Source organism: Pseudophryne corroboree, chromosome 8 (genome assembly GCF_028390025.1).
Source record: "Pseudophryne corroboree isolate aPseCor3 chromosome 8, aPseCor3.hap2, whole genome shotgun sequence".
NCBI classification, from domain to species: Eukaryota; Metazoa; Chordata; class Amphibia; order Anura; family Myobatrachidae; genus Pseudophryne; species Pseudophryne corroboree.
In genome coordinates, this window is record NC_086451.1 from 71753819 (window position 1) to 71781783 (window position 27965).

Consider the following 27965-nt stretch of genomic DNA (forward strand, 5'->3'; position numbering starts at 1 on the left):
TACTTCCTAAATCCTGGGTTTGCTAAGGGTTCAGTAACTGTTAATGAATCTTAATATCTGTCTGGTTCCTGAGACAACTTAAAGCCTAGATGTCTTATGGATATCAAAGTCCACTTGGCTTTCTCTTTATAAATATTGTGCTGCAGTTTCCACATAAAGGACAGCCCTTTAAGTCGTAGGATTTGTTAAGGTATAGTTAGTAACTAGGACTGTGTAAATAAGCCTGTTTTTATTACTTTGGGCAGTTCATTGCTCAGCTTTCCCCAATGTCACAGTTGCAGCCTCTTTCTCTGTAATAGCCTTGTGAGGTGTGTGGTCAGATGTGCAGAGATACAGACCTCTCTCCAGGCGCTTATGTCCGGTTCTGAGCTGGTTACTTGAAACTGGGCAGATGATGCACTTTTATTCAGCAGCCTCTGTGAATTGGGTACCTCCTCTCTGTATCTACCGACAGTCTGTCCATGAGAAGACCCCTCTTAATCTGCCTCTATGGGGTGTGCGGGTGCTGCGTCACTGCCCCTCTGGCTGCATGTTGGCAAAGAGACAGTCTACTACTCTGCCTCCGGTGGGAATCACTAATGTCCAGACACTGGTGCTGGTGTCATTTTGCAGCTTCATAGCACTCCTATCCTCCTAAAATGGCTGCTACTCAACTGCTCCTCACTCTCAACTGTCACTGGTCATGTGACCGGCTCCTGACCTTCAGAGCTGCTGATGAGGCTGGTGGGGATTATCTGCCTGTGTAATCAAATGTACATATTGCACACGTAATGCCTAATATGGCAGGGTATTACACACACATTTGTCATTAATACCCCTTTAATACCCGGGAGCCTGACGTGGGAGCTCCCAGTATGGCTAATTAATATTAGTAATTAGTATTATATAAGTGTTAAGACAGGGGCCTAGCCCCTGTGCTGTGATCGGAGATGTCCGGATTTTCATGGAAGAAGCTGTTTTCCACCATTTCCTGCAAACCGTTGGTGAACTGGATCACCTCCAAAGTGGCCTTTCACCCTCCAGAGCCAACGTACACGCTGCAGGAGACTGAGGCCTCTCAGGCCCATGACCTTCCTCCTGTATGCAAACTACACCTGTCAGAGAGTGCTAACTGGCCATACTCCCAGCAGATACTGGATGAGATGGAGACATTCTACTGTACCACCAAGCATGGTAACAGCCTGAGCTGCATGTACATCCGCTGCGTCCCTGGGAGCCGGTACACCATACTTTACTCCCATGCCAATGCTTGTGACCTAGGCGAGATGTGCAGCAGCTACTATGACCTCGGCTCAAAGATCGGATGCAATATTTTCTCGTATGATTACTCAGGCTACGGGGCGAGCAGCGACAAGCCGAGCGAGGAGAACTTATACGCTGACATCGAGGCAGCCTGGCACGCCCTGAGGACCCGGTATGTATGTTTGGGGTATATGGGTGTCCTGCGGCACATTTATGTATATTTACTACATAGGGAAGTGTATATGCTGTGTATTGTGCTCCTGTTAGTCTGTATACTCCACGCATCACATGTACTGAGTATATAAATGTAATTGGTGTATTGGGGGTTGCCTATGTAGGTCAGTGGGTATACTATTGCTGGTACTATAGTGTATTAGCCAGAGGATGTAACCACTGTAGAAGCAGGGAGTGACATTGTCCTCTGCTCTCCTGCCTAATGTGATGCATTGCTGCTATGTGTATTGTGCTGTAAGATCCTGTTGCATCATTGGGCTCCCCGCTTCTATCTAGCAGCATAGAGGGGTTACTGCTGAAATCCCCATGGTGCAAGGATCCGGGTTGTGAGTGGGTTGTGCCCAGCCCTGATATAAGGTAAATACAGTCACAGCAGGAGCACAATTTGCAGTAACACAATGTGTACAAGCACTGGAAATATACCACAATATGTGCTTTGCTAGACTATTGTAATAAGATGTGTAGGTTACTTAGGATCTCCTAAAATGGCTGCTGCTCAACTGCTCCTCACTCTCAACTGTCACTGGTCATGTGACCTGCTCCTGACCTTCAGAGCTGCTGATGAGGCTGCTGGGGATTATCTGCCTGTGCAATCAAATGTACATATTGCACACGTAATGCCTAATATGGCAGGTCATTAATACCCCTTTAATACCCGGGAGCCTGACGTGGGAGCTCCCAGTATGGGACCCGCCTCAGGCTCCCCGGCGGGGGACGGCACTTGGATATTACATGACCTCCAAGCGCCATCTGTATGCCCACAGTGAACGGGTCCCGGGTTGCATCGACTTGGCTCCCATTCACACCGCACAGTGGCCCTCATTCCGAGTTGATCGCTCGCTAGCTGTTTTTAGCAGCCGTGCAAATGCTAAGCCGCCGCCCTCTGGGAGTGTATTTTAGCTTAGCAGAAGTGCAAACGAAAGGATCGCAGAGTGACTCCGAAAAAAAATTGTGCAGTTTCAGAGTAGCTCCATACCTACTCAGCGCTTGCAATCACTTCCGACTGTTCAGTTCCTGTTTTGACGTCACAAACACGCCCTGCGTTCGCCCAGCCACGCATGCGTTTTTCTTGGCACGCCTGCGTTTTTCGAACACTCCCTGAAAATGGTCAGTTGACACCCAGAAACGCCCACTTCCTGTCAATCACTCTGCGGCCAGCAGTGCGACTGAAAAGCTTCGCTAGACCTTGTGTGAAACCACATCGGCTGTTATGAAAGTACGTTGCGCATGCGCTTTGCGCCACATATGCATGCGCAGAAGTGCCTTTTTTGCATCATCACTGCACAGCGAACATTTTCAGCTAGCGATCAACTCGGAATGACCCCCTGTGAGCTGGGGTGAACACGTGTTCAACCCTGCTCACGAACAGGGTTGAATTACTGGGTCACTCAACCCGGTATTTCAACCCTGGCACCTTTCAGACCGCACATGAACACGGGTTATGTGCATTCATGTGCCAATCGAGTTGATCGCAGCCAGCCAACTAGTACACGCCTATGGGGGAATGTATTTTAGCTTAGCAGGGCTGCGATCGCTTGTGCAGCCCTGCTAAGCTAAAAAAATTTCAAGCATTTTCAATGCTTCACCAGCCCTATATCTACTTACTCTGTGTGACGATCCCTGCGATGCTGAAGCCGCCTTTGACGTCAGACATCCGCCCTCCGTTCTTCTGGACACGCCTGCGTTTTCCTTACCACTCCCCGAAAACAGCAGCCAATGGTCCGGAACGTCTTCTTCCTGTCAATCTTCTTTGCAGTCGGCTCTGCGACCGCTTCCTTCGGTAGACGTGACGTAGCCCGGTGACCCCTGTCGCCGGGCAATGCCGTGCACGCGCACTGCGGCCGCCGTGCATGCGCATTCCATACCCGTTCGCACCGCAGAGATAAACCGCTGCGTGCGTATGGGTTGGAATGACCCCCAATAACCCGTGTTCAGAGGTGGCAGTCTCAAAGCGGTATAACTGAAAAATATGTCCAAAAACAGGATTTTGATACCTAATCGTAAATCCTTTTCTCCTAGTCCGTAGAGGATGCTGGGGTCCACTTCATGACCATGGGGGTATAGACGGTTCCGCAGGAGCCATGGGCACTCTTAAGACTTTTCAATGGGTGTGAACTGGCTCCTCCCTCTATGCTCCTCCTCCAGACCTCAGTTATAGGAACTGTGCCCAGGGAGACGGACATTTCGAGGAAAGGATTTACTTTAATACTAATGGTGAGATACATACCAGCTCGCACCTCAACCATGCCGCATAACCTGGCATTCAACATAACACACGCCAACAGGCATGAACCAATTACAGCAAACATGCTGAAACTAATAAAACACAACATGTGTAACTCTAATAAACAAAACTGCAGTAAAGTACGCACTGGGACGGGCGCCCAGCATCCTCTACGGACTAGGAGAAAAGGATTTACCGGTATATATCAAAATCCTGTTTTCTCATACGTCCTAGCGGATGCTGGGGTCCACTTCATGACCATGGGGTTTATACCAAAGCTCCAGTATGGGTGGGAGAGTGCGGATGACCCTGCAGCACCGATTGACCGAACTTGAGGTCTTCATTGGCCAAGGTGTCAAACTTGTAGAATTTTGCAAATGTGTTTGACCCCGACCAAGTAGCTGCTCGGCAAAGTTGCAATGCTGAGACCCCCCGGGCAGCCGCCCAGGATGAGCCAACCTTCCTAGTGGAATGGGCCTTCACTGACGTCGGTAACGGCAATCCAGCCATAGTATGAGCGTGCTGAATCGTACTTCTGATCCAACGCGCAATAGTCTGCTTCGAAGCAGGACACCCAATCTTGTTGGGAGCATACAGGACAAACAAAGACTCTGTTTTCCGTATTCGAGCTGTTCTAGCGACATAAATCTTCAAAGCTCTAACCACATCTAGAGACTATGACTCAGTGAACGTGTCAGTAACTACTGGCACCACAATAGGTTGGTTTATGTGGAAAGATGAAACCACCTTTGGAAGAAAATGTTGACGAGTTCTCAACTCTGCCCTATCTTCATGGAAGATCAGGTAAGGGCTCTTGTGAGACAAGGCCCCCAACTCAGACACCCGCTGTGCGGATGCCAATGCCAAAAGCATCACCACTTTCCAAGTGAGAAACTTCAACTCTATCTCTTGTAGAGGCTCAAACCAATCCGATTGAAGAAACTGCAACACCACATTAAGGTCCCATGGTGCCACTGGAGGCACAAATGGAGGCTGGATGTGCAGAACCCCTTTCACGAAGGTCTGAACTTCTGGAAGAGAGGCTAATTGTTTTTGGAAGGCCACTGACTAGGCCGAAATCTGGACCTTGATTGACCCCAATCGGAGGCCCGCCTCCACACCAGCCTGCAGAAAATGGATAAAACGGCCCAACTGAAACTCTTCCGTAGGAGCCTTCTTGGATTCACACCAAGACACATATTTTCTCCAAATACGGTGGTAATGTTTCGACGTTACTCCTTTCCTGGCCTGAATAAGGGCGGGGATGACTTTCTTGGGAATACCCTTATGGGCTAGGATCCGACGCTCAACAGCCATGCCGTCAAACGCCGCGGTAAGTCTTGATACACGCACGGCCCCTGCTGCAGCAGGTCCTCATGAAGAGGAAGAGGCAGAGGATCTTCTATGAGCAACTCCTGAAGATCTGGGTACCAAGCCCTCCTTGGCCAGTGTGGGGCAATGAAGATTGGTCGAACTCTTGATCTCCTTATGATCCTGAGCAACTTTGGGATCAGCGGAAGTGGAGGGAAGACATACACCGACCGGAAACACCCACTGGGCCACTAGCGCATCCACTGCTATTGCTTGAGGGCCTCTCGACCTGGAACAATATTTCTGAAGCTTCTTGTTGAGACGAGATGCCATCATGTCTACTTGAGGAACTCCCCAAAGACTTGTCACCTCTGCGAAGACTTCTTGGTGGAGGCCCCACTCTCCTGGATGGAGATCGTGTCTGCTGAGGAAGTCTGCTTCCCAGTTGTCTACTCCCGGAATGAAAATTGCCGACAGAGCCTTTACATGTCTTTCTGCCCAGAGGAGGATCTTTGTCACCTCTGCCATTGCCGCTCTGCTTTTCGTTCCGCCCTGCCTGTTTATGTACGCGACTGCTGTTACATTGTCCGACTGGATCTACACGGAATGATCTTGAAGAAGATGTACCGCTTGTTGAAGGCCGTTGTAAATGGCTCTCAATTCCAGCACGTTTATGTGAAGGCAGGCTTCCTGACGTGACCATTTTCCTTGGAAGCTTTCCCCCTGAGTGACAGCTCCCCAGCCTCGGAGACTTGCATCCGTGGGTACCAGGACCCAGTCCTGAATCCCGAACCTGCGTCCCTCTAGTAGGTGAGAACTGTGTAGCCACCACAGGAGCGAAATCCTGGCTTTTGACGACAGGATTATCTTCCGGTGCATGTGTAGGTGGGATCCCGACCACTTGTCCAACAGGTCCCACTGGAATACCCTGGCATGGAACCTGCCAAACTGTATGGCCTCGTAGGTCGCCACTATTTTCCCCAACAACCGAATGCACTGATGGATCGACACACTCGATGATTTCAATATCTGTTTTACCATTTTCTGGATTTCCAGAGCATTTTCCACCGGAAGAAATACTCTGAACTTCTGTGTCCAGAATCATCCCAAGAAAAGACAATCTTGTCGTCGGTTCCAACTGTGACTTTGGATAATTTATGATCCAACTGTGTTGTTGGAGTATTGACAGGGAGAGTGTAATGTTTTGTAACAACTGCTCCCTGGATCTCGCCTTTATCAGGAGATCGTCTAGATAAGGAATTATATTGACTCCTTTTTGACGCAGGAGAACCATCATCTCCGCCATCACCTTGGTGAATACTCTTGGCACCGTGAAGAGACCAAAAGGTAACGTCTGGAATTGGTAATGGCAATCCTGAACCGCGAATCTCAGATAAGCCTGGTGAGGAGGATAAATGGGAACATGCAGGTAAGCATCTTTTATGTCTACAGACACCATGTAGTCCCCCTCCTCCAGACTGGAAATCACTGCCCTCAGTGATTCCATTTTGAACTTGAATCGTTTCAAGTAGAGATTCAGATTTTTCAGGTTTAGGATCGGTCTGACCGAGCCGTCCGGCTTCGGAACTACAAAAAGGCTTGAATAAAACCCCTCCCCTTGTTGTGACAAAGGTACCAGGACTATGACCTGATCCTGACATCATTTTTGGATTGCCGCTGTTACTGCTTCCCTTTCTGGAAGAGAAGCTGGCACGGTCGATTTGAAAAATCGGCATGGGGGAACGTCTTGAAACTCCAGCTTGTATCCCTGGGACACTATTTGCAACACCCAGGGATCCAGGCCAGACAAAATCCAACCTTGGCTGAACAGTTTGAGACGTGCCCCCACCCGAGCGGCCTCCCGCAAAGGTGCCCAAGCGTCATGCTGAAGATTTGGCAGAAGTAGGGGTAGACTTCTGCTCCTGGGAACCTGAAGCCACTGTGGACTTCTTTCCCTTTCCCCTTCCCCTACCCGCAAAGAAGGGGGAACCTCTCGCTTTTTTGTATTTATTGGGCTGAAAGGACTACATGTGCGGGTGATATGTCTTTTTTGCCGGTGCGAGTGCAGAGGGCAAAAATGTCGCCTTACCTGCGGTAGCCGCCGAGACTAACGCATCCAGTCCATCACCAAATAAGGCCTCACCTTTATATGGGAGAGCCTCCATATTTCTTTTGGAAACTGCATCCGCATTCCACTGGCGAATCCACAACGCCCGCCGAGCCGATACTGCCATGGTAGCGGCTTGTGAACTCAAGAGTCCAATATCTTTCATCGCTTCTAGCATGTATGCGGCAGCATCTTTGATATTCCCTAACTTAAGGAGTATCTCATCTTTATCAATCGTGTCAATTTCTGATGACATGCTTTCTGACCATTTTTCAATAGCACGACTCACCCACGCGCAAGCAATTGTGGGCCTGAGCAGCATACCATTGGCAACATAAATGGATTTCAATGTAGTTTCCATCTTTCGGTCTGCCGGCTCTTTTAGTGAAGCCGTGCCAGGTGCAGGGAGAATTACCTTCTTTGTCAACCTGGACAGTGCACTGTCTAACACAGGGGGTGACTCCCATTTGTTCCTGTCCTCCACCGGGAAAGGATAAGCTATCTGAATTCTCTTGGGAATATGAAATTTATTTTCGGGATTCACCCACATCCCTTCAAAGAGTGTATTAAGCTCGTGGGAAGGAGGGAAAGTGACCTTAGATTTCTTTTCTTTATAGAAATAAGCCTTCTCCTGAGGTACAGGAGTGGCTTCCGTGACTTCCAGAACTTCCCTTATAGCCACAATCATATATTGTATATTTTTTGCCAATTTATGATCTATTTCTCTGGAGTCACTGTCGTAGACACAAGAATCGGTGTCCGTGTCGGTATCAGTATTCACAAATGGTCTCTTATGTGACCCAGAGGGGTCGCCTGCGGATGGAAGAACAGACCCCTGAAAAATCACATCCTCCACAGATTTTCTCCAGCACTCAGCATGAGATTCAGACTTATCTAATCTCCTATTGATATGATGCATACTATCACGTATTTCTTTCACCCATGCAGGTTGTTGGTGTGCCGGCAGCGCCACCACATTACACTTCTGTGTCCCTAAAATGGTTTCCTCCGGGGAGGGACTCCCTGCCTCTGACATGTCTTACACACATGTACAACAACACAGACACACTGGGATTTATAGGGGACAGACCCACGGTAAAATCTGTCAGAGGGACACAGTTTAGGAGCAGCCAGTTCACACAACCCCAGCACCAGTATCTAATGCCTGTAAACCATACTTACCTACTCTCCCGGAAGCTGCGGGAGGCTCCTGTTTTTTGGGGTAGCCCCCCGCACCCCCGGAAGAGTGGGCAGGTCTCCCGCATCCTGCTCGCATCTTAGTGATGCGAGCAGGACGGAGATAACCTCCCGCATTCGCGGGTCCGTCGGGTGGAGAAGGGGTTAAAATGATGCAAATCGCGTAATTTTTGCCCCGCCCCTTCCCACGGACCCGTGAATCGTGGCATTTCCCGATGCATGGGCGGGGCTTAGTGATGTCACAGTCCTGCCCCACCCCCCGAAGACACCTGCTGCGTCTCCTCTCTGGGCTTCTCCCGGAGAGGAGACATACAATGTAGGTAAGTATGCTGTAAACACAGAATGCCCACTGACATGCAGCGCTTTTTACACAGTAAAACACCAAATTCACTTGTGCCCCCTCCTGTTTTGCACCCTGATACTTGTAGTCAGAAGTGAAGGAGGACCAGCGATGTCTCTGCAGCCTGAGGAGAGAGAAAATGGCACTGAGCAGTGTGCTGGCTGCCTGAGGAAGAAGCTCCGCCCTTTTTACCTCAGAAACTTTTCATAATATTTATACTGGCGGGGGTAGGGCTGTGTCTGGGCATTTTATGCCCCCTTTTTTCCAGTTTCAAGAGGTGTTTTTGCTGCCCCCCCCCTGCGCCCTGCACCCTGCACTGCCTGTGTGTGTAGGCAGCAATGGCGCGCTGTGCTCCCGCCAGCCGCGCTGTACCTCAGCCATCAGTTTTCTTGATAGAAGATCTGTCTTCTTCTACTCACCTGTCTTCTGACTTCTGGCTCTGTTAGGGGGGTGACGGCATGCTGTGGGAGTGAGCATCTAGACACGGCTAGCGTTCAGTACCCTTCAGGAGCTAATGGTGTCCTGTCAGCCAGAAGCAGAGCCATGAAACTCTTCAGGAAGTTGGTTCCTACTTCTGCCCCCTCAGTCCCACGAAGCAGGGAGACTGTTGCCAGCAGTTCTCCCTGAAAACAAAAAACCTAACATATGTCTTTTCAGAGAAGCTCAGTAGAGCTCCCCTAGAGTGCATCCAGTCTGCCTGGGCACATTTCTAAAACGGAGGTCTGGAGGAGGGGCATAGAGGGAGGAGCCAGTTCACACCCATTGAAGAGTCTTAAGAGTGCCCATGGCTCCTGCGGAACCGTCTATACCCCCATGGTCATGAAGTGGACCCCAGCATCCTCTAGGACGTATGAGAAAGTAACTGTAGGTGGGTTGTTGTTTCTGCTGAGACCTGTATTGCTGCCATATTTTCCTCCCCTCACTTGCCACTGTCACAACTGAGGGTTGGTGCTGACCAGGGGAAGCCTCAATTGTAGGGGCTGAGGCATATGTGAACCTGGGAGGCAGTACAGGGTTCTTAGACATACAGGGAACCTTTACCACAGATGCCCGAAGGCGTGACCACGACAACAAAGGATCAAAGGTTTTATTGAAACTCAGCTCGCAAGCATATGTCGCAGTTAGCAATATTAAGAACAGCATATAAGTCACAGTTCCCAGGAGTGCATATAGGCAGTCTCTAGGTGGGGTATAATTAAGCACAGTCTTGAAGGACTTGGAGATGATATGTCCTTACCAACACTGATGCACTGGGTAGCTGATGGGAAACAGAAGCTGATGACTTAACTGCCGAGTTGTGCCAGATGGGACTGGTCCAATGGTAGAGCTGAGTTGATAGTGCAGGAACGCACTAATGTAGCTCGAGTGCGAGGAATATACGGGAGATGCTTGTGAGCGCAGATACAGGAGATGCTTGTGAGCGCAGATACAGGAGATGCTTGTGAGCGCAGATACAGGAGATGCTTGTGAGCGCAGATACAGGAGATGCTTGTGAGCGCAGATTACCAGAATACAGGAAGAGGGCACCGCTGGAAGCTGGAATGCTGGAAGCCGGTGTTATAGTAATCTGCCAGATGCAGGGTGCAATGGGAGATCGATGGTGACTGGAGATCGATGGCAGAACACCGATGGTGACTGGAGATCGATGGCGGAACACCGATGGTGACCGGCAGGGCAGAGCACCGTTGGAAGCTGGAAGCCGGTGTCAGGTAACTGCCAGTCACAGGATGCAATGATGAGACACTGCAGAGTCAGGCTTAACCATGGAGAGTGGAACTGGTGTGAGTCTCTAGTGGAGCTTGCAGACGGTGATCACCACAATCAGAAGAGACTGCTAGCAGTAGGATGACAATTGAAGCACTGACAACTTTCCAGCCCAGGAACAAGATATTTATACCAGCTGGGAAACAGGGATTGGATGGCTGATTAAGCGGAGTCTAGAGTGCAGCTGCTGGATAATTAGGTAGAAACCAGAGTACAGCTGATAGGCTGAAAAGTAACGTGATGAAAACAAACATGGCTGCGCCCATGTTTGAACTTGGAGGGAAAGACTGTTTGTAACGTGCATGTGAGTTTTACCCGTGAAGCTGCCAGAATCACAGTGAAGAGATTTGAGACAATGAGATGCAGCGTGCTGCATGCAGACAGTGCAGATGGAATCCAGGCTTGGAACGCTGGGACCGTCTCAGGAGGCATTTGGAAGGTAAATACTGCAGTGGCGCAAGTTCGTCCCAGTAGCCCGGAGGCAAGATAAATATTGGTGCCCCTCCCCCCCCCCCCATATTTAGATAAGTGTGTGTGTCAGTGGCGTAAGTTCGTCCCAGTAGCCTGGAGGCGAGATAAATATTGGTGCCCCCCCCCCCCCCTATATTTAGATAAGTGTGTGTGTGTAGTGTTCTGAAAAAAAAAATATATACTGTATATATACATTTCCTTGTCTTTTATTTTAAATCACACATTTCTTAGCAGTCATACCCAGGATTAGAACCCATGACCTGTTACACTGACAGCAGGCACTTTACTAATGGAGCTATTTGCTCCTGTATAGGAAGCAGGAGAATTCTTACTATACGAAGTTACGTGCAATTGTGAGAGAAGTAACTTCATGTAGTTAGAATTCTCATATTTCCTATACAGGAGCAAATAGCTTCATCAGTAAGGTGTCTACTTCCAGTGTAATAGGTCATGGTTTCTAATCCCGGGTATGACACTTGTAAAATGTGTATCTAAAGTATAATAAAAAGGGCATGATTTGTAAGGTACAGGGACCAGTGAGGCAATTGGCTACTGATAAGAGAGTAGCAGCTATCAACTTAATTTAATGGTGTCACAGAATGGGAGGAGAGGTGCCCCCTTCAGAGCAGGAGCCCGGCAGCAGATGACTCCGTTGCCTCCCAGAGTTCTGCCTCTGATTACTAGTCATTCAGTCTCACAGGAAACATAATAGCTTCCTACCACCTCATCACAAGTAGACCCTGCCCCATTTTGTTTCTGTGCTCCATGTTGTTGTTTACTAAGCTGGGCTGGACAAATCCCAGGGGCCAGGTAACCACCTGTATGAAACACATTGCTGCTGGCGCCCAAAGTTTAGGAGGTTTCCTACTGATGTGACTAGATGCACCCCTACCCTATCTCCTTAGTGGTCTTAGCTGGCTGTAACTAGGTAAATGTGCATAACCAATGTAGTCCTGTTCCACGCGTATACTGTCTATCACTCATATAAGTGATCCATGTGTTTATCTAGTTCAGGTATAACACCTTTATATAGAAGTTATTCATAAGGAACTACACTAGAAGTGATGTCATTAGATTTTATTACATTTCCTGCTTAGGGGTATATGCAATTGCGGTCAAATTCCGGCTGGAATTCAACCGTTTTTGGATTCGACACAATTCGACAGTCGAATCCTTGCCGCCGGGACCCGACTTTGACATATTCAATAAAAAACAGATTCGACAGTCCCGCTGTCGAAAAACGGACCAATTGACGATAGTGTGCGTCCTGGATTCGACTTCATGGATGGCACAAAAGTGTTAAAAGAAACCCTGAATAAAATTGCGTGGGGTCCCTCCTCCTAAGCATAACCAGCCTCGGGCTCTTTAAGCCGGTCCTGGTTGTAAAAATACGGGAAAAAATGTCATGGGATCCCCCGTATTTTAACAACCAGCACCGGGCTCTGCGTCCGGTCCTGGTGCCAAAAATACGGGGGACAAAACATGTAGGGGTCCCCAGTATTTTTAACACCAGCACCGGGCTCCACTAGTCAGAGAGATAATGCCACCGCCGGGGGACACTTTTATATCGGTCCCTGCAGCCCTGGCATTAAATCACTAACTAGTCACCCCTGGCCGTGGTACCCTGGAGGAGTGGGGACCCCTTAAATCAAGGGGTCCCCCCTCCAGCCACCCAAGGGCCAGGGGTGAAGCCCGAGGTTGTCCCCCCCCCCCCATCCAAGGGCGGCAGATGGGAGGCTGATAGCCAAGTGTAAAAAAAAAAGAATATTGTTTTTGTAGCAGAATTACAAGTCCCAGCAAGCCTCCCCCACAAGCTGATACTTGGAGAACCATAAGTACCAGCATGCGGGGGGGAAATGGGCCCGCTGGTACCTGTAGTTCTACTACAAAAAAAATACCCAAATAAAAACAGTACACACACACCGTGACAGTATAACTTTATTACATACATGCACACCAACATACACACATACTTACCTATGTTGACATGAAGGCTCAGTCCCCTTCTCCACGTAGAATCCACGTGGTACCTGTAAATAAAATTATACTCACAACAATCTGGGGTAGATCGGTCCTCTTCTTAGTTTGTAATCCACGTACTTGGCAAAATAAAAAACCGCAAAACACGATCCACGCAATGAAAGGGGTCCCATGTTTACACATGGGACCCCTTTCCCCAACTGCTGGGACCCCCCGTGACTGCTGTCAAAGAGGGTCCCTTCAGCCAATCAGGGAGCGCCACGACGTGGCACTCTCCTGATTGGCTGTGTGCGTCTGAGCTGTCAGGCGGCGCACTCGAGATACACTGTAGCGCATAGGATCCCAACAGCGACATCCCGCCAGGCAGAATCCCGGCACTCGTTACAAGATCTATTCCCACTCAGGTGGTGGCGTGGACACACCACCCGAGTGGAAATAGCGGGCTGTGGTAGGGATTCTGACTGGCGGGATGCCGCTGTCGGGATCCTCTGAACGCTAGGATCCTGACAGCTGGTATATTAACTGCATCATCCTTTTACATGTGTGATTGCTCCATGCTGTTTCTGTTGTATAATTCCATTGTACTTTGTCCTTTGCAGCATCAACAAAATCTCTAAGGTGACCTGTCCGGTGCTCATCATTCATGGCACAGAAGATGAGATTGTGGACTTTAGCCATGGGCTGGGATTGTATGAGCGTTGCCCAAACACAGTGAATCCACTCTGGGTGAAAGGAGGTGGGCACAATGATTTAGACACTTTCAAGGAATATATAAAGAGACTCCAGTATTTCTTCTACAAGGAGCTGCCCACATTCTGAAGCTCCCACCATCGAGAACACCACTCTCTGCAGGATATAAAGGGCCAGCGCGTCAAAAATGTGACGTCACATTGACATTGACACCATGAGTTAAACACCTATAAAAGGACGTCCCTGGGAGCACTCCTGTGCCAGAGTGCAAGCTCCCAGTTCTCATCATGGAGTTTGTATATTCTCTGCGTGCTGGCGTGGGTTTCCTCCGGGTACTCCGGTTTCCTCCCGCAATTCAAAAATATACCGTTGGGTTATTGATCCCAACTAAAAATTAAACAACAATTAACCCTAATGTGTGTGTTCATTTACTTTTGTTTAGGGCAGCCTAGATGGGCCAAGTGTTGTTGTTTTTTATGTATTTATTGGGATTTTCAAGAAAAAACATAAATAGCAAGAGATCCGTAAGTATTTGTCATCAATATCAGCAGCATTTTGTAAGCAACATAAACATAAATACAAAGACAATTAGGGTCCGAGGATCAGTCAGTGTCACACGTCTTCTTTATATGGGTGAAAGTGATAAACAATGAGCATTGGGGGTTATTCAGAGATGGACGCAGATCTACCTTCCGCAGCAAGATCTGCATCCATCTACTCACATGCTGGGGGCCACCATGCACAGGGCAAGGCTGCCCAGCATGTGTGTGGTGCCACCCAGCTATGCATTCTTAATTAAATTGTGAATGCATCGATTTGAGGTTCACCCATGCCTGCGCAGCCTGGCTGCGCAGGCAGGTGGTCCGGCATAATTTTTTTTCTCTAACGTCCTAGTGGATGCTGGGGACTCCGTCAGGACCATGGGGAATAGCGGCTCCGCAGGAGACAGGGCACAAAAAGTAAGCTTTTAGGATCACATGGTGTGTACTGGCTCCTCCCCCTATGACCCTCCTCCAAGCCTCAGTTAGGTTTTTGTGCCCGTCCGAGCAGGGTGCAATCTAGGTGGCTCTCATAAAGAGCTGCTTAGAAAAAGTTTTTTAGGTTTCTTATTTTCAGTGAGTCCTGCTGGCAACAGGCTCACTGCTACGAGGGACTTAGGGGAGAGAAGTGAACTCACCTGCGTGCAGGATGGATTTGCTTCTTAGGCTACTGGACACCATTAGCTCCAGAGGGATCGAACACAGGCCCAGCCATGGAGTCCGGTCCCGGAGCCGTGCCGCCGACCCCCCTTGCAGATGCCGAAGTTGAAGAGGTCCAGAGGTCCGGAAACAGGCGGCAGAAGACTTTCAGTCTTCATAAGGTAGCGCACAGCACTGCAGCTGTGCGCCATTGTTGTCGGCACACTTCACACCAGCGGTCACTGAGGGTGCAGGGCGCTGGGGGGGGGCGCCCTGGGCAGCAATGTATAATACCTTTTTCTATGGCTAAAATACATCACATATAGCCCTTGAGGCTATATGGATGTATTTAACCCCTGCCATATATCGCAAACTCCGGGAGAAGAGCCCGCCGTTTTAGGGGGCGGGGCCTATTCTCCTCAGCACACAGCGCCATTTTCCTGCTCAGCTCCGCTGTGAGGAAGGCTCCCAGGACTCTCCCCTGCACTGCACTACAGAAACAGGGTAAAACAGAGAAGGGGGGCATATTTTGGCGATATTTTTATATATTAAGCGCATATAACAGAAACAACACCTTTTAGGGTTGTTTATATACATTTTTATAGCGCTTTGGTGTGTGCTGGCAAACTCTCCCTCTGTCTCCCCAAAGGGCTAGTGGGGTCCTGTCTTCGATAAGAGCATTCCCTGTGTGTCTGCTGTGTGTCGGTACGTGTGTGTCGACATGTATGAGGACGATGTTGGTGTGGAGGCGGAGCAATTGCCGGTAATGGTGATGTCACCCCCTAGGGAGTCGACACCGGAATGGATGGCTTTAATTATGGAATTACGTGATAATGTTAGCACGCTGCAAAAGTCAGTTGACGACATGAGACGGCCGGAAAACCAGTTAGTACCTGTCCAGGCGTCTCAGGCACCGTCAGGGGCTGTAAAACGTCCCTTACCTCAGTCAGTCGACACAGGTACCGACACAGATGAATCTAGTGTCGACGGTGAAGAAAGAAACGTATTTTCCAATAGGGCCACACGTTATATGATCACGGCAATGAAGGAGGCTTTGCATATCTCTGATACTGCAGGTACCTCAAAGGGGGGTATTATGTGGGGTGTGAAAAAACTACCTGTAGCTTTTCCAGAATCAGAGGAATTGAATGACGTGTGTGATGAAGCGTGGGTTAACCCCGATAGAAAACTGCTAATTTCAAAGAAGTTATTGGCATTATACCCTTTCCCACCAGAGGTTAGGGCGCGCTGAGAAACACCCCCTAGGGTGGATAAGGCGCTCACACGCTTATCAAAACAAGTGGCGTTACCGTCTCCTGATACGGCCGCCCTCAAGGATCCAGCTGATAGGAGGCTGGAAACTACCCTGAAGAGTATATACACACATACTGGTGTTATACTGCGACCAGCAATAGCCTCAGCCTGGATGTGCAGTGCTGGGGTGGTGTGGTCGGATTCCCTGACTGAAAATATTGATACCCTGGATAGGGACAGTATTTTATTGACTATAGAGCAATTAAAGGATGCTTTTCTTTATATGCGAGATGCTCAGAGGGATATTTGCACTCTGGCATCGAGAGTAAGTGCAATGTCCATATCTGCCAGAAGAAGTTTATGGACGCGACAGTGGTCAGGTGATGCGGATTCCAAACGGCATATGGAAGTATTGCCGTATAAAGGAGAGGAATTATTTGGGGTCGGTCTATCGGATCTGGTGGTCACGGCAACAGCCGGAAAATCCACTTTTTTACCTCAGGTCACCTCCCAACAGAAAAAGACACCGTCTTTTCAGCCGCAGTCCTTTCGTTCCTATAAGAACAAGCGGGCAAAAGGACAGTCATATTTGCCCAGAGGCAAAGGAAGGGGTAAGAGGGTGCAGCAAGCAACTACTTCCCACGAACAGAAGCCCTCCCCGGCTTCTACAAAGCCCTCAGCATGACGCTGGGGCTGTGCAAGCGGACTCAGGGGCGGTGGGGGGTCGACTAAAGATTTTCAGCACACAGTGGGCGCGCTCACAGGTGGACCCTTGGATCCTGCAGGTAGTATCTCAGGGTTACAAGTTGGAATTCGAAAAGTCTCCCCCTCGCCGGTTCCTAAAGTCTGCTTTACCAACATCTCCCTCAGAAAGGGCGACGGTATTGGAAGCCATTCACAAGCTGTATTCTCAGCAGGTGATAGTCAAGGTACCCCTCCTACAACAGGGAAAGGGGTATTATTCCACACTATTTGTGGTACCGAAGCCGGACGGTTCGGTAAGACCTATTCTAAATCTGAAATCCTTGAACCTGTACATACAGAAATTCAAGTTCAAGATGGAGTCACTCAGAGCAGTGATAGCGAATCTGGAAGAAGGGGACTTCATGGTGTCCCTGGACATAAAAGATGCTTATCTGCATGTCCCAATTTACCCTTCACACCAAGGGTATCTCAGGTTCGTGATACAAAACTGTCATTATCAGTTTCAAACGCTGCCGTTTGGTTTGTCCACGGCACCTCGGGTCTTTACCAAGGTAATGGCCGAAATGATGGTTCTTCTACGAAGAAAAGGCGTATTAATTATCCCTTACTTGGACGATCTCCTGATAAGGGCAAGGTCCAGAGAACAGCTGGAAGTCGGAGTAGCACTAACCCAAGTAGTGCTTCAACAACACGGGTGGATTCTGAATCTTCCAAAATCTCAATTGACCCCGACGACACGTCTGCTGTTCCTGGGAATGATTCTGGACACTGTTCAGAAAAAGGTGTTTCTCCCGGAGGAGAAAGCAAGGGAGTTATCCGAACTTGTCAGGAACCTCCTAAAACCAGGAAATGTGTCAGTACATCAATGCACAAGAGTCCTGGGAAAGATGGTGGCTTCTTACGAAGCAATTCCATTCGGCAGATTCCACGCACGAATATTTCAGTGGGATCTGCTGGACAAATGGTCCGGATCGCATCTGCACATGCATCAGCGGATAACACTGTCACCAAGAACAAAGGTGTCTCTTCTGTGGTGGTTGCAGAGTGCCCATCTGTTAGAGGGCCGCAGATTCGGCATACAGGACTGGGTCCTGGTGACTACGGATGCCAGCCTACGAGGCTGGGGAGCAGTCACACAGGGAAGAAACTTCCAGGGCGTGTTGTCAAACCTGGAGACGTCTCTTCACATAAATATACTGGAGCTAAGAGCGATTTACAATGCTCTAAGCCTGGCAAAACCGCTGCTTCAGGGTCAGCCGGTGTTGATCCAGTCGGACAACATCACGGCAGTCGCCCACGTAAACAGACAGGGCGGCACGAGAAGCAGAAGAGCAATGACAGAAGCTGCAAGGATTCTTCGCTGGGCGGAAAATCATGTCATAGCACTGTCAGCAGTGTTCATTCCGGGAGTGGACAACTGGGAAGCAGACTTCCTCAGCAGACACGACCTCCACCCGGGAGAGTGGGGACTTCATCCAGAAGTCTTCCACATGATTGTGAACCGTTGGGAAAAACCAAAGGTGGACATGATGGCGTCCCGCCTCAACAAGAAACTGGACAGATATTGCGCCAGGTCAAGAGACCCTCAGGCAATAGCTGTGGACGCTCTGGTAACACCGTGGGTGTACCAGTCCGTGTATGTGTTTCCTCCTCTGCCTCTCATACCAAAGGTACTGAGAATTATACGGCTACGGGGAGTAAGAACAATACTCGTGGCTCCGGATTGGCCGAGAAGGACTTGGTACCCGGAACTTCAAGAGATGCTCACGGAAGAGCCGTGGCCTCTACCGTTAAGAAGGGATCTGCTTCAGCAGGGACCTTGTATGTTCCAAGACTTACCGCGACTGCGTTTGACGGCATGGCGGTTGAACGCCGGATTCTAAAAGAAAAGGGCATTCCAGAGGTAGTTATTCCTACCTTGATTAAAGCCAGGAAGGAAGTGACCGCACAACATTATCACCGCATTTGGAGAAAATATGTTGCGTGGTGTGAGGCCAAGAAGGCCCCAACGGAGGAATTTCAATTGGGTCGATTCCTACATTTCCTGCAGGCAGGATTGTCTATGGGCCTCAAATTGGGGTCTATTAAGGTTCAAATTTCGGCCTTATCGATTTTCTTCCAGAAAGAATTGGCTTCAGTGCCTGAAGTACAAACCTTTGTCAAAGGTGTACTACATATACAGCCCCCGATTGTGCCTCCAGTGGCACCGTGGGATCTCAACGTAGTTTTGGATTTTCTCAAATCCCATTGGTTTGAGCCGCTCAAATCGGTAGATTTGAAGTATCTTACATGGAAAGTAACCATGCTACTGGCCCTGGCTTCAGCCAGGAGAGTATCAGAGTTGGCGGCTTTATCGTACAAAAGCCCATATCTGATTTTCCATTCGGACAGGGCAGAACTGCGGAGGCGTCCTCAGTTTCTGCCTAAGGTGGTTTCGGTTTTTCACTTGAACCAGCCTATTGTGGTGCCTGCGGCTACTAGCGACTTGGAGGACTCCAAGTTGCTGGACGTTGTCAGAGCATTGAAAATATATATTTCAAGGACGGCTGGAGTCAGAAAATCTGACTCGCTGTTTATCCTGTATGCACCCAACAAGATGGGTGCTCCTGCGTCTAAGCAGACGATTGCTCGTTGGATCTGTAGCACAATCCAACTTGCACATTCTGTGGCAGGCCTGCCACAGCCTAAATCTGTAAATGCCCACTCCACAAGGAAGGTGGGCTCATCTTGGGCGGCTGCCCGAGGGGTCTCTGCATTACAACTTTGCCGAGCAGCTACGTGGTCAGGGGAGAACACGTTTGTAAAATTTTACAAATTTGATACTCTGGCTAAGGAGGACCTGGAGTTCTCTCATTCGGTGCTGCATTGTCATCCGCACTCTCCCGCCCGTTTGGGAGCTTTGGTATAATCCCCATGGTCCTGACGGAGTCCCCAGCATCCACTAGGACGTTAGAGAAAATAAGAATTTACTTACCGATAATTCTATTTCTCATAGTCCGTAGTGGATGCTGGGCGCCCATCCCAAGTGCGGATTGTCTGCAATACTTGTACATAGTTATTGTTACAAAAATCGGGTTATTATTGTTGTGAGCCATCTTTTCAGAGGCTTCTTCGTTGTTATCATACTGTTAACTGGGTTCAAATCACAAGTTGTACGGTGTGATTGGTGTGGCTGGTATGAGTCTTACCCGGGATTCAAGATCCTTCCTTATTGTGTACGCTCGTCCGGGCACAGTACCTAACTGAGGCTTGGAGGAGGGTCATAGGGGGAGGAGCCAGTACACACCATGTGATCCTAAAAGCTTACTTTTTGTGCCCTGTCTCCTGCGGAGCCGCTATTCCCCATGGTCCTGACGGAGTCCCCAGCATCCACTACGGACTATGAGAAATAGAATTATCGGTAAGTAAATTCTTATTTTTTCAGAGCGGCCGCGTGGGATGTCATGTAGACACCCCAAAAATGGTATGGACACACCTGCATTGTCCATACTGCCCCCATTAAATGCCACGTCAATTCCCCTGACAGCCAACGGTGTCAATCACCTTGCGACTGCATGCTTCTGGACTGTGGTCACATGGTGAAGGGTCGCACATGTGCACTGCGGCCAGCGCATGTGTGCAGAACCTCTGGATACAGCTGCTGTGTACAGACACACGGCTGCGCCCGGGTCTGAATAACAGGGGCGTATCTACCTATTGGTCAGGACGGCACTCGCCAGGGGCACCAGCCAAGGAGGGGCGCTGCCCGGCGGTGCCACCCGTGGCCAGTAGGTAGATTCAATTTTAATGGCAAACAGCTGTCCACCCCCGAACACCCCCTCCCCTCCACACCCACCGGTAGTTCATCACCCACACTGACGCACTGGAATGACCATTGCAGGCAGCAGCGGCAGCCACTGTAATTGGCGCCAGGGTCCGGCACCGCTCTACAATCCAGAAACTACATAAGCTACACCTCCCAGCAGCCCTTGCTGCCGGGAGCTCACTGCAGCAAGGGCTGCTGGGAAGTGTAGTTTATGTAGTTTCTTGATTGTAGCACGGTGCCTGACCCACTGCCAATTACAGTGGCTGCTGCTACTGCCTGCTATGGTCATTCCTACAGGTGAGGAACTAACCTGCCTGCTATGCTATGGTCGTCAGTGACAGGAGCACAGTGGGGGAGACATTTAGCAGGTGGGTGACAATAAGCAGATCATAGAACTTCAATATGCAGTCCCCCAATATGCCACAAAGGAAGATCAGAGGAGGCATATGGGGCTGGGGGGGGGGGGGGGGGTATATTGAGGAGAGGGCATAGAAGGGGATAGCCTGCTGAGGTGTAAAAGGGATGATCCATTTAATAATAATGTATATCTATATATGTTTATGTTGGCCTGTATGTTTATGAATTGAATACTGTTATTTTATCTAATATTATTAAAGAAAATACTTTTTAAACAGAGATATTCTGATTGTCTGTCTGTCTTGTTTCTGAAAAAATAGGGTAGAGTATTCCCCTTGTTGGACGACAGCTGCTAATAGAGTGTAAAAATTATCTGTAAGCACCAAGCTTTATGTTTTTTTTGTGGCATACGGGTGAGCTGGCCTGTTGAGGAGAAGAGCTAAGTGGGGGCGGGGGGTGGGGGGGGGGGTTGGCCTATTGAGGAGAAGGGATAAATTGGGGGAGGTGGCTTATTGAGTAGGGGTATAGAAGGGGGAGTTGTTTCTCTCTTCTTGTATTTACATAACATGTAACTACAGCTCAGTGCCTCTGCAAGGCAGTTTTTTTTGCTAAAAGTGATACAAATGTATGATAAATGTCACAATGTCGCAGAATTAGTCCATAGAAGAGGAACTTAACTCCATGAGGGCTTTATGTCATACTTGCCTACCTGACCCTCTCCATGAGGGAGAAAATGCTCTGTTCCTGGACTTTCCTGGTAATGTATGATTGCCATCACCTGTCACCGGCTATAAGCTGCGGCTGCCGAGGGTACCTCTGCCGCATACTGTCTCTTCAGCGCTGTCCCCTCAGCAGGCTTCGGCGGCCGGCATCTCTCCGGGACATGGGCACCCCATTGTGCCTGGCGTCCACATGAGCGGGACGGGCCAATGGCGATCCAGACTCCCCCCACCAATCAGTAGCAGTGCGAGCAGTTCAAAAGGAGGCGCTGGGCAAAGCTCCAGCATCTAAGTACAGTCGCTACACAGCTATCCCCAGGCTCATGCTGCTGCTTCAGGAAGGAGAATTCTCAAGCCCTCTGTGTTCCCAGTCTCCAGCATTGCAAGGGGTATGGGACGCGGTATCAATGCAGCTTTGGCAGACAGCACTTTGATTGACAGCGCTAGTTAGACAGAATGTTTATCTCGACATGTGTAAGATAGACGTGGGATTTAAATCAATGTCATTTTAGTCAACAAATACATTAGTACGACGTGGAAATAATCGATTCATTAAGTTAGACATACCATAGTGTTCGGCATAAGCATCCTAGACAGAATATATATCGACAATGAGAAGTCCGACAATATAAATAGTATGACAACAAAAAGATCGACAGGTATAGCATCGAATTAAACCAAGCTAGACAGTTAATAGGTCGACCGGTAAATGATAGAAATTTAATATATCGAAAAAAACAAAGCTAGACAGAGGATAGATCGACAACTAAAAGGTCGACAGGTATGTATGCATGTATAAATATATATAAATATATATATATATATATATATAACCTTTATATTTAAACGGGACGCTCACAGCCGTCTCCCCCAAGGTATGGCACTACATGTCCCAGGCTGCCCTCTCACATCCCTGACAGCCCCAAGGTCTGGACGCGATCCCTGCCTGGCCGCATGGGACAAGTAGTGTGTTTGTGTGTGTGTGTGTGTGTGTGTGTCTCCTGCACCCCGCGATGTCAGGGCGCCCTCATCAAGGCACAGCGTCAAGCCTTCATTGATGAGACGCCCATTTCAAGCCGCTAAACAGGGACGCTCATAGCCATCTCCCCCAAGGCATGGCACTACATGTTCCAGGCTGCCTTCTCACATCCCTGACAGCCCCAAGGTCTGGACGAGATCCCTGCCTGGCTGCATGGGACAAGTAGTGTGTGTGTGTGTGTCTCCTGCACCCCGCGATGTCAGGGCGCCCTCATCAAGGCACAGCGTCAAGCCTTCATTGATGAGACGCCCATTGCAAGCCGCTAAACGGGACGCTCATAGCCGTCTCCCCCAAGGCATGGCACTACATGTCCCAGGCTGCCTTCTCACATCCCTGACAGCCCCAAGGTCTGGACGAGATCCCTGCCTGGCTGCATGGGACAAGTAGTGTGTGTGTGTGTGTGTGTGTGTGTGTGTGTGTGTGTGTGTGTGTTTGTGTGTGAGTCCTGCACCCCGCGATGTCAGGGCGCCCTCATCAAGAAGCATCGTCACCCCGGCATTCATGAGACCTCTCTGGATGCTTTATGTTAAGCTAACACTCGACCTTAAACCTATAAGTAGTGTGACAAGAACACTGGGATAGTGTTTGAGGGCAGGTATATTTGTCCCAGGTTCTTGTCTTACATGTTTTAGAAAATGTTAACTTCTAGGAAAAATGCTTTTTGTTTTGTCTGAACCTTTTCAGTTTGCTGTAAAAGCTGGGTAAAGGCTCTGAGAGAGAGATAAGGCGAGTTCTAGACATTGGGCCCAGTTCGGGTCTTTGGCCTCACAGAGGGCTAATCAGGGTTTCAGCTGTGTAAGTGTCAGGTTCGGTCTGGTTTGTGTCCCCGGAGGGGGCGCTAGTGGGTCAGTGGAGGTAGGATGGAAGAATGAAGTGAGGAGGCAGTACTGGGTCTCTGCGCATGTGCACAATGGTATTTATTATACAGGAGGTAAACAATACGGCAGCAGAAATGATAATAAATGCAAATGTCAGTTATACAGCGTGATAGCTGAAAGTCTATTGAAACAGGTTGGATAATGACTTGAAGAAATAATGTCCAGTAATGATAATAAACAGATGGGAAGGTAACTTGTAGTAATATTCTGGTATAGGAACCAGTGCAGGTTGAATCATGGAACTTAACAGTGATGTTTGTAGTATGGCAAACCTGATAGCAGAGGCAGGAGTCTGACTGTGTCCACAGTGCAGGTGGAGAAGCACTGACAGCGAGCAAGCTGTATCACAGGTGAGAGATGGAACACACCTGGAGTCGGTCTCTACTGCAAGGCTGAAGCACACCAGGTAATGATGGGTGTGAAGCCTTTTGATGAATGCAGGTATTGCTGGGACTTGAAGTTCCACGGAGCAGAGTGAAGTAACCAGGAGTACTAAGTCTCTTGAGAATAGCCAGGTACACGGAGGAGACCCAGGAACACAGGGGATCTGGAGACTGGAACACAGGGAACCACTGGATGCAGCAGGAGAGCTGGAGTGATTGCTGGAACTTGTAGTTCCACAGATGCAGAAGGATAACCAGGAACACAGGGGATCTGGAGACTGGAACACAGGGAACCACTGGATGCAGCAGGAGAGCTGGAGTGATTGCTGGAACTTGTAGTTCCACAGATGCAGAAGGATAACCAGGAACACAGGGGATCTGGAGACTGGAACACAGGGAACCACTGGATGCAGCAGGAGAGCTGGAGTGATTGCTGGAACTTGTAGTTCCACAGATGCAGAAGGATAACCAGGAACACAGGGGATCTGGAGACTGGAACACAGGGAACCACTGGGAACTGGAACTGCTGGGACCTGTTGTTCCACAGGTCTAACACACAAGGAAATCTCTGTACTCAGAGGATTGCAAACAGGAACCGTCTGTTCACGGGATGTGACGTGTTGTCCAAGGCGATGTGAGAGAGCCACAAACTGGAAGTTATACCTCCTGCCCAGCAGTGATTGGACACAAACTGCAGGCAGAGATACTAGCTGGATTAGGTGTCCAGATCAGCTGTGAGTTGGCTGAAGCATTCCAGGCTGCAGAGGACTGAAAACCAGAACTGGAACAGAACTGAACTGGTTAGATGGAGCACGGTGAGCTGTGGGCTGCAGGAGACTGAAGACCAGAACTGGAACTGCTGGGACCTGTAGTTCCACAGCAGAGATGCAATGGAAAATGTGGATTCCTGACAGTACCCCCCCTTTTATGGGTGGGCACCGAACACCCACGCTGGAACTTGGAGGATCCTTGAAAAAGAGCTTAGGAATACACAAAAGCAGAGGTCCTCAAAAGTCTTCCCAACTTTCATCTTCAGAATAAGTAGACCATTCATGGTCATTTGAGACAGATTTTACTTCCTGGGAGAAGGCATAACTCGGAAGGATAGAACCCCCCATAATGTAACTTGAGTCGTCATCAACAAACTCACTTTCAGAGTCAGAGTCCAGGTCTAGTGTGGTCATGGGAGCCTTTTGTTTAGGAACAACAGAATCTGAGACAATCTGTGGACCAGTGAATTTGAAGCTATGCGAGACACCAGGACTAGGGTTTACGGCAGCATAGCCAACACTTACGTCAGATGGTAGACTTTGAACTGATTCTGGAGCTCTCCAAAGCCTGTTATTCTTGAAATCTCTGATACATTGATTCAACAGAACCTGTTCATGTTTGGAAGGAATTGAGTCGAAAAACTGAGAACCTTGTCTTGACTTTACAGCTTGGAAATCTTTAATAGCTTGGTCTAATGTATCCTGATCTTGCACAGACAGAGATGTTGGAGAGGATTTAGCAGTAGACAAACTGTTGACAAATTGGCCGGAATGCCCAGATGACTTTGACTGCATAAACTTTGGAGCAAACTCCTGTTTTACGGCTTCGCAGAAAGCGGGAAGATCACTCAGTAGCGGATCTTTAGATTCAATGAGAGGATTCGCCCAGTCCAATGCTTTACCTTTGAAGAACAGGAGGAAGTATCTGATTGCATTGGCTGGAGAAATAGTCACTGAAGGTTCAGACTCAGTAAAAGCGAGGTATTGGCTCGCCACTGCAGGAAACTGAGCATAGTCACCATCAAAGTAGACTGGAGCTTTTGTATCTGGTGGACACTTGGAAGGCTGAATGTCAGTTGAAGTCTCGGAAGACAATGTAGGACACTTGAGAGTTGAGGACTGGAATAAGCATTCAAAAGCAGGAGTAGAATCAACTTGAAATGCTCGAGGGTGGAGAGAGGACGTCATCTCCTGGATTGACTGACGGGAATTTTCTGCTGAGGTTGACAGAATGCTAGAAGCTTCATCTTGGGGTGAGATGCGTAGAGCCTCCATCTGGGTTGAGGCAACTGCAACATCTGCAAGAACTGTAGACTCTGGACATAGCGACAGGAGTTGTTTACTTGAAGCACCGGAGAGAACCACACCGGGTTCAGAGGAACTGGAATCGGTAGGGACCGATGGCAACTTTAGACAAATGGATGGATCCGGGATTTGTACAGGACTACTTGACTTGACTTGAACTGAGGGAGGCTGATCTGGACAGACGGATGGGACCAGATTGGGTCCAGAAAAGCTTGAACCGGCTGGAACCGGAGGAGTCTTCGGACAGACGGATAGGACCAGATTTGATCCGAAGAGACTGGAATCGGCTGGAACCGAAGGAGGTAGCTCAGCATTGGAAACAGAGCTACTCGGGCTGGCTGGAACCAGAGGAGGCTGATCTGGACAGACGGATGGGACCGGATTGGGTCCAGATAAGCTTGAAGCGGTAGGAACCGGTGGAGTCCTCGGACTGACGGATAGAACCGGATTTGATCCGAGGATGCTGGAATCGGCTGGAACCGAAGGAGGTAGCTCAGCATTGGAAACAGAGCTACTCGGGCTGGCTGGAACCAGAGGAGGCTGATCCGGACAGACGGATGGGACCGGATTGGGTCCGGAAGAGCTTGAAGCGACAGGAACCGGTGGAGTCCTCGGACTGACGGATAGGACCGGATTTGATCCGAGGATGCTGGAATCGGCTGGAACCGAAGGAGGTAGCCCATCATTGGAGCCACTCAGGCTGGCTGGAACCAGTGGAGACTTTGGACCGACGGCTGGAACCGGGCTAGGTCCATTGACACTTGATTCTGTATAGACAGAATCCGGATGTTCTGATGATCCCTTTTGGAGTGGTACTGAGCTGGTAGCACTCTCTGAAGTTGGCAAACAAAAGTTCACGTCTGTATCTGTGGCTTTAAGAATTCCTCCTGGGATCTTGGCCCTGGATTCCTCACTTGAGGATGAAACTCCAAAGACCCCTCCTGGGGTTAATAGATCAGACACACTTCTTTGAGTTGCATGCCCGGATGCCACTTCTGGAACCTGAACATCAGATACCCCTACTGGGGTCACAACATCAGATGCCCCACCTGGGGCTGTAGAGACAGACGCCCCTTCTCGGGCTGAAGGCACGGATGCCCCTTCTCGGGCTGTAGACACGGATGCCCCTTCTCGGGCTGTAGACACGGATGCCCCTTCTCGGGCTGTAGACACGGATGCCCCTTCTCGGGCTGTAGACACGGATGCCCCTTCTCGGGCTGTAGGCACGGACGCTACTTTAGTTATGGGCAACATAGATAGTCTCTGTTGATTTCTGAACTTGGGATTGAGTCTATTTGTCACAGGACCCCAATCGTATACTTTTTGGACACTTCTGTCTGGGGTAAAGGAACTTGAAACTGTAGAGGATACGTTGGAAGGTTTGCAGGTGAAAACACTGTGATGCTGGGACCTGTCACCAACTTTTGAGTCGCGGAAGGAACAGTCCTTAATAAGATGACTAGGACTCCCACAGTAAAAGCAGAGGTGAAGCTGCCTGCGATGGCGGCGTTCAGCTTCCGTGAGTTTGGAGCGCGGGTAGCTCTGGAATCTGCCCTCTCTTTGCACAAGAGGAGAGACTTTAGTTTGAAAAAAAGTTGACACGGAGGTCGCACTAGTCTTAATACTTTGAGCAGTACTCTTCACTGCGTTTAAAGCACCACTCAGGATTTCTGGCATTATCGGAATGATTTTTGTTAGGAGATTTTGAAGTTGTTCCAATAGATGATAAAGAGTGCTTAGTGGTTCAGAGTTCACAGCAGACAACAAGGGAGTCTTGAAGCTTTCAAAGGAGGAAGTCGCTCTCTCAGGAGAATTTGCTGCAAAGGGACTGCCATAGGACTGACTTGAGCAACAGCCATCCACAGGAACGGATTGTGCAGGGAAAGTTGAAATGACGGGAGCAGGAGTGACTTGAACAGGAACTGGAGAAACAACTGAACTTGAAAGGGATTGCTGCAAGGTATCCAAACGGATAGACATTCCCTGTAGGAACTGGAACATCTGCTGCTGCG

General features: G+C 49.2%; 1 protein-coding gene across 1 annotated transcript; it reads left to right on the plus strand.

Moving 5' to 3' along the window:
• Positions 1 to 599: 599 nt before the first annotated feature.
• LOC134948572 (alpha/beta hydrolase domain-containing protein 17C-like) lies at positions 600 to 14437 on the plus strand. The gene is made up of 2 exons (XM_063936633.1): positions 600 to 1414; positions 13470 to 14437. The coding sequence occupies exons 1-2, from the start codon at positions 930 to 932 to the stop codon at positions 13687 to 13689; spliced, it is 705 nt and encodes a 234-aa protein (XP_063792703.1). The 5' UTR covers positions 600 to 929; the 3' UTR covers positions 13690 to 14437.
• The last annotated feature ends 13528 nt before the right edge of the window (positions 14438 to 27965 follow it).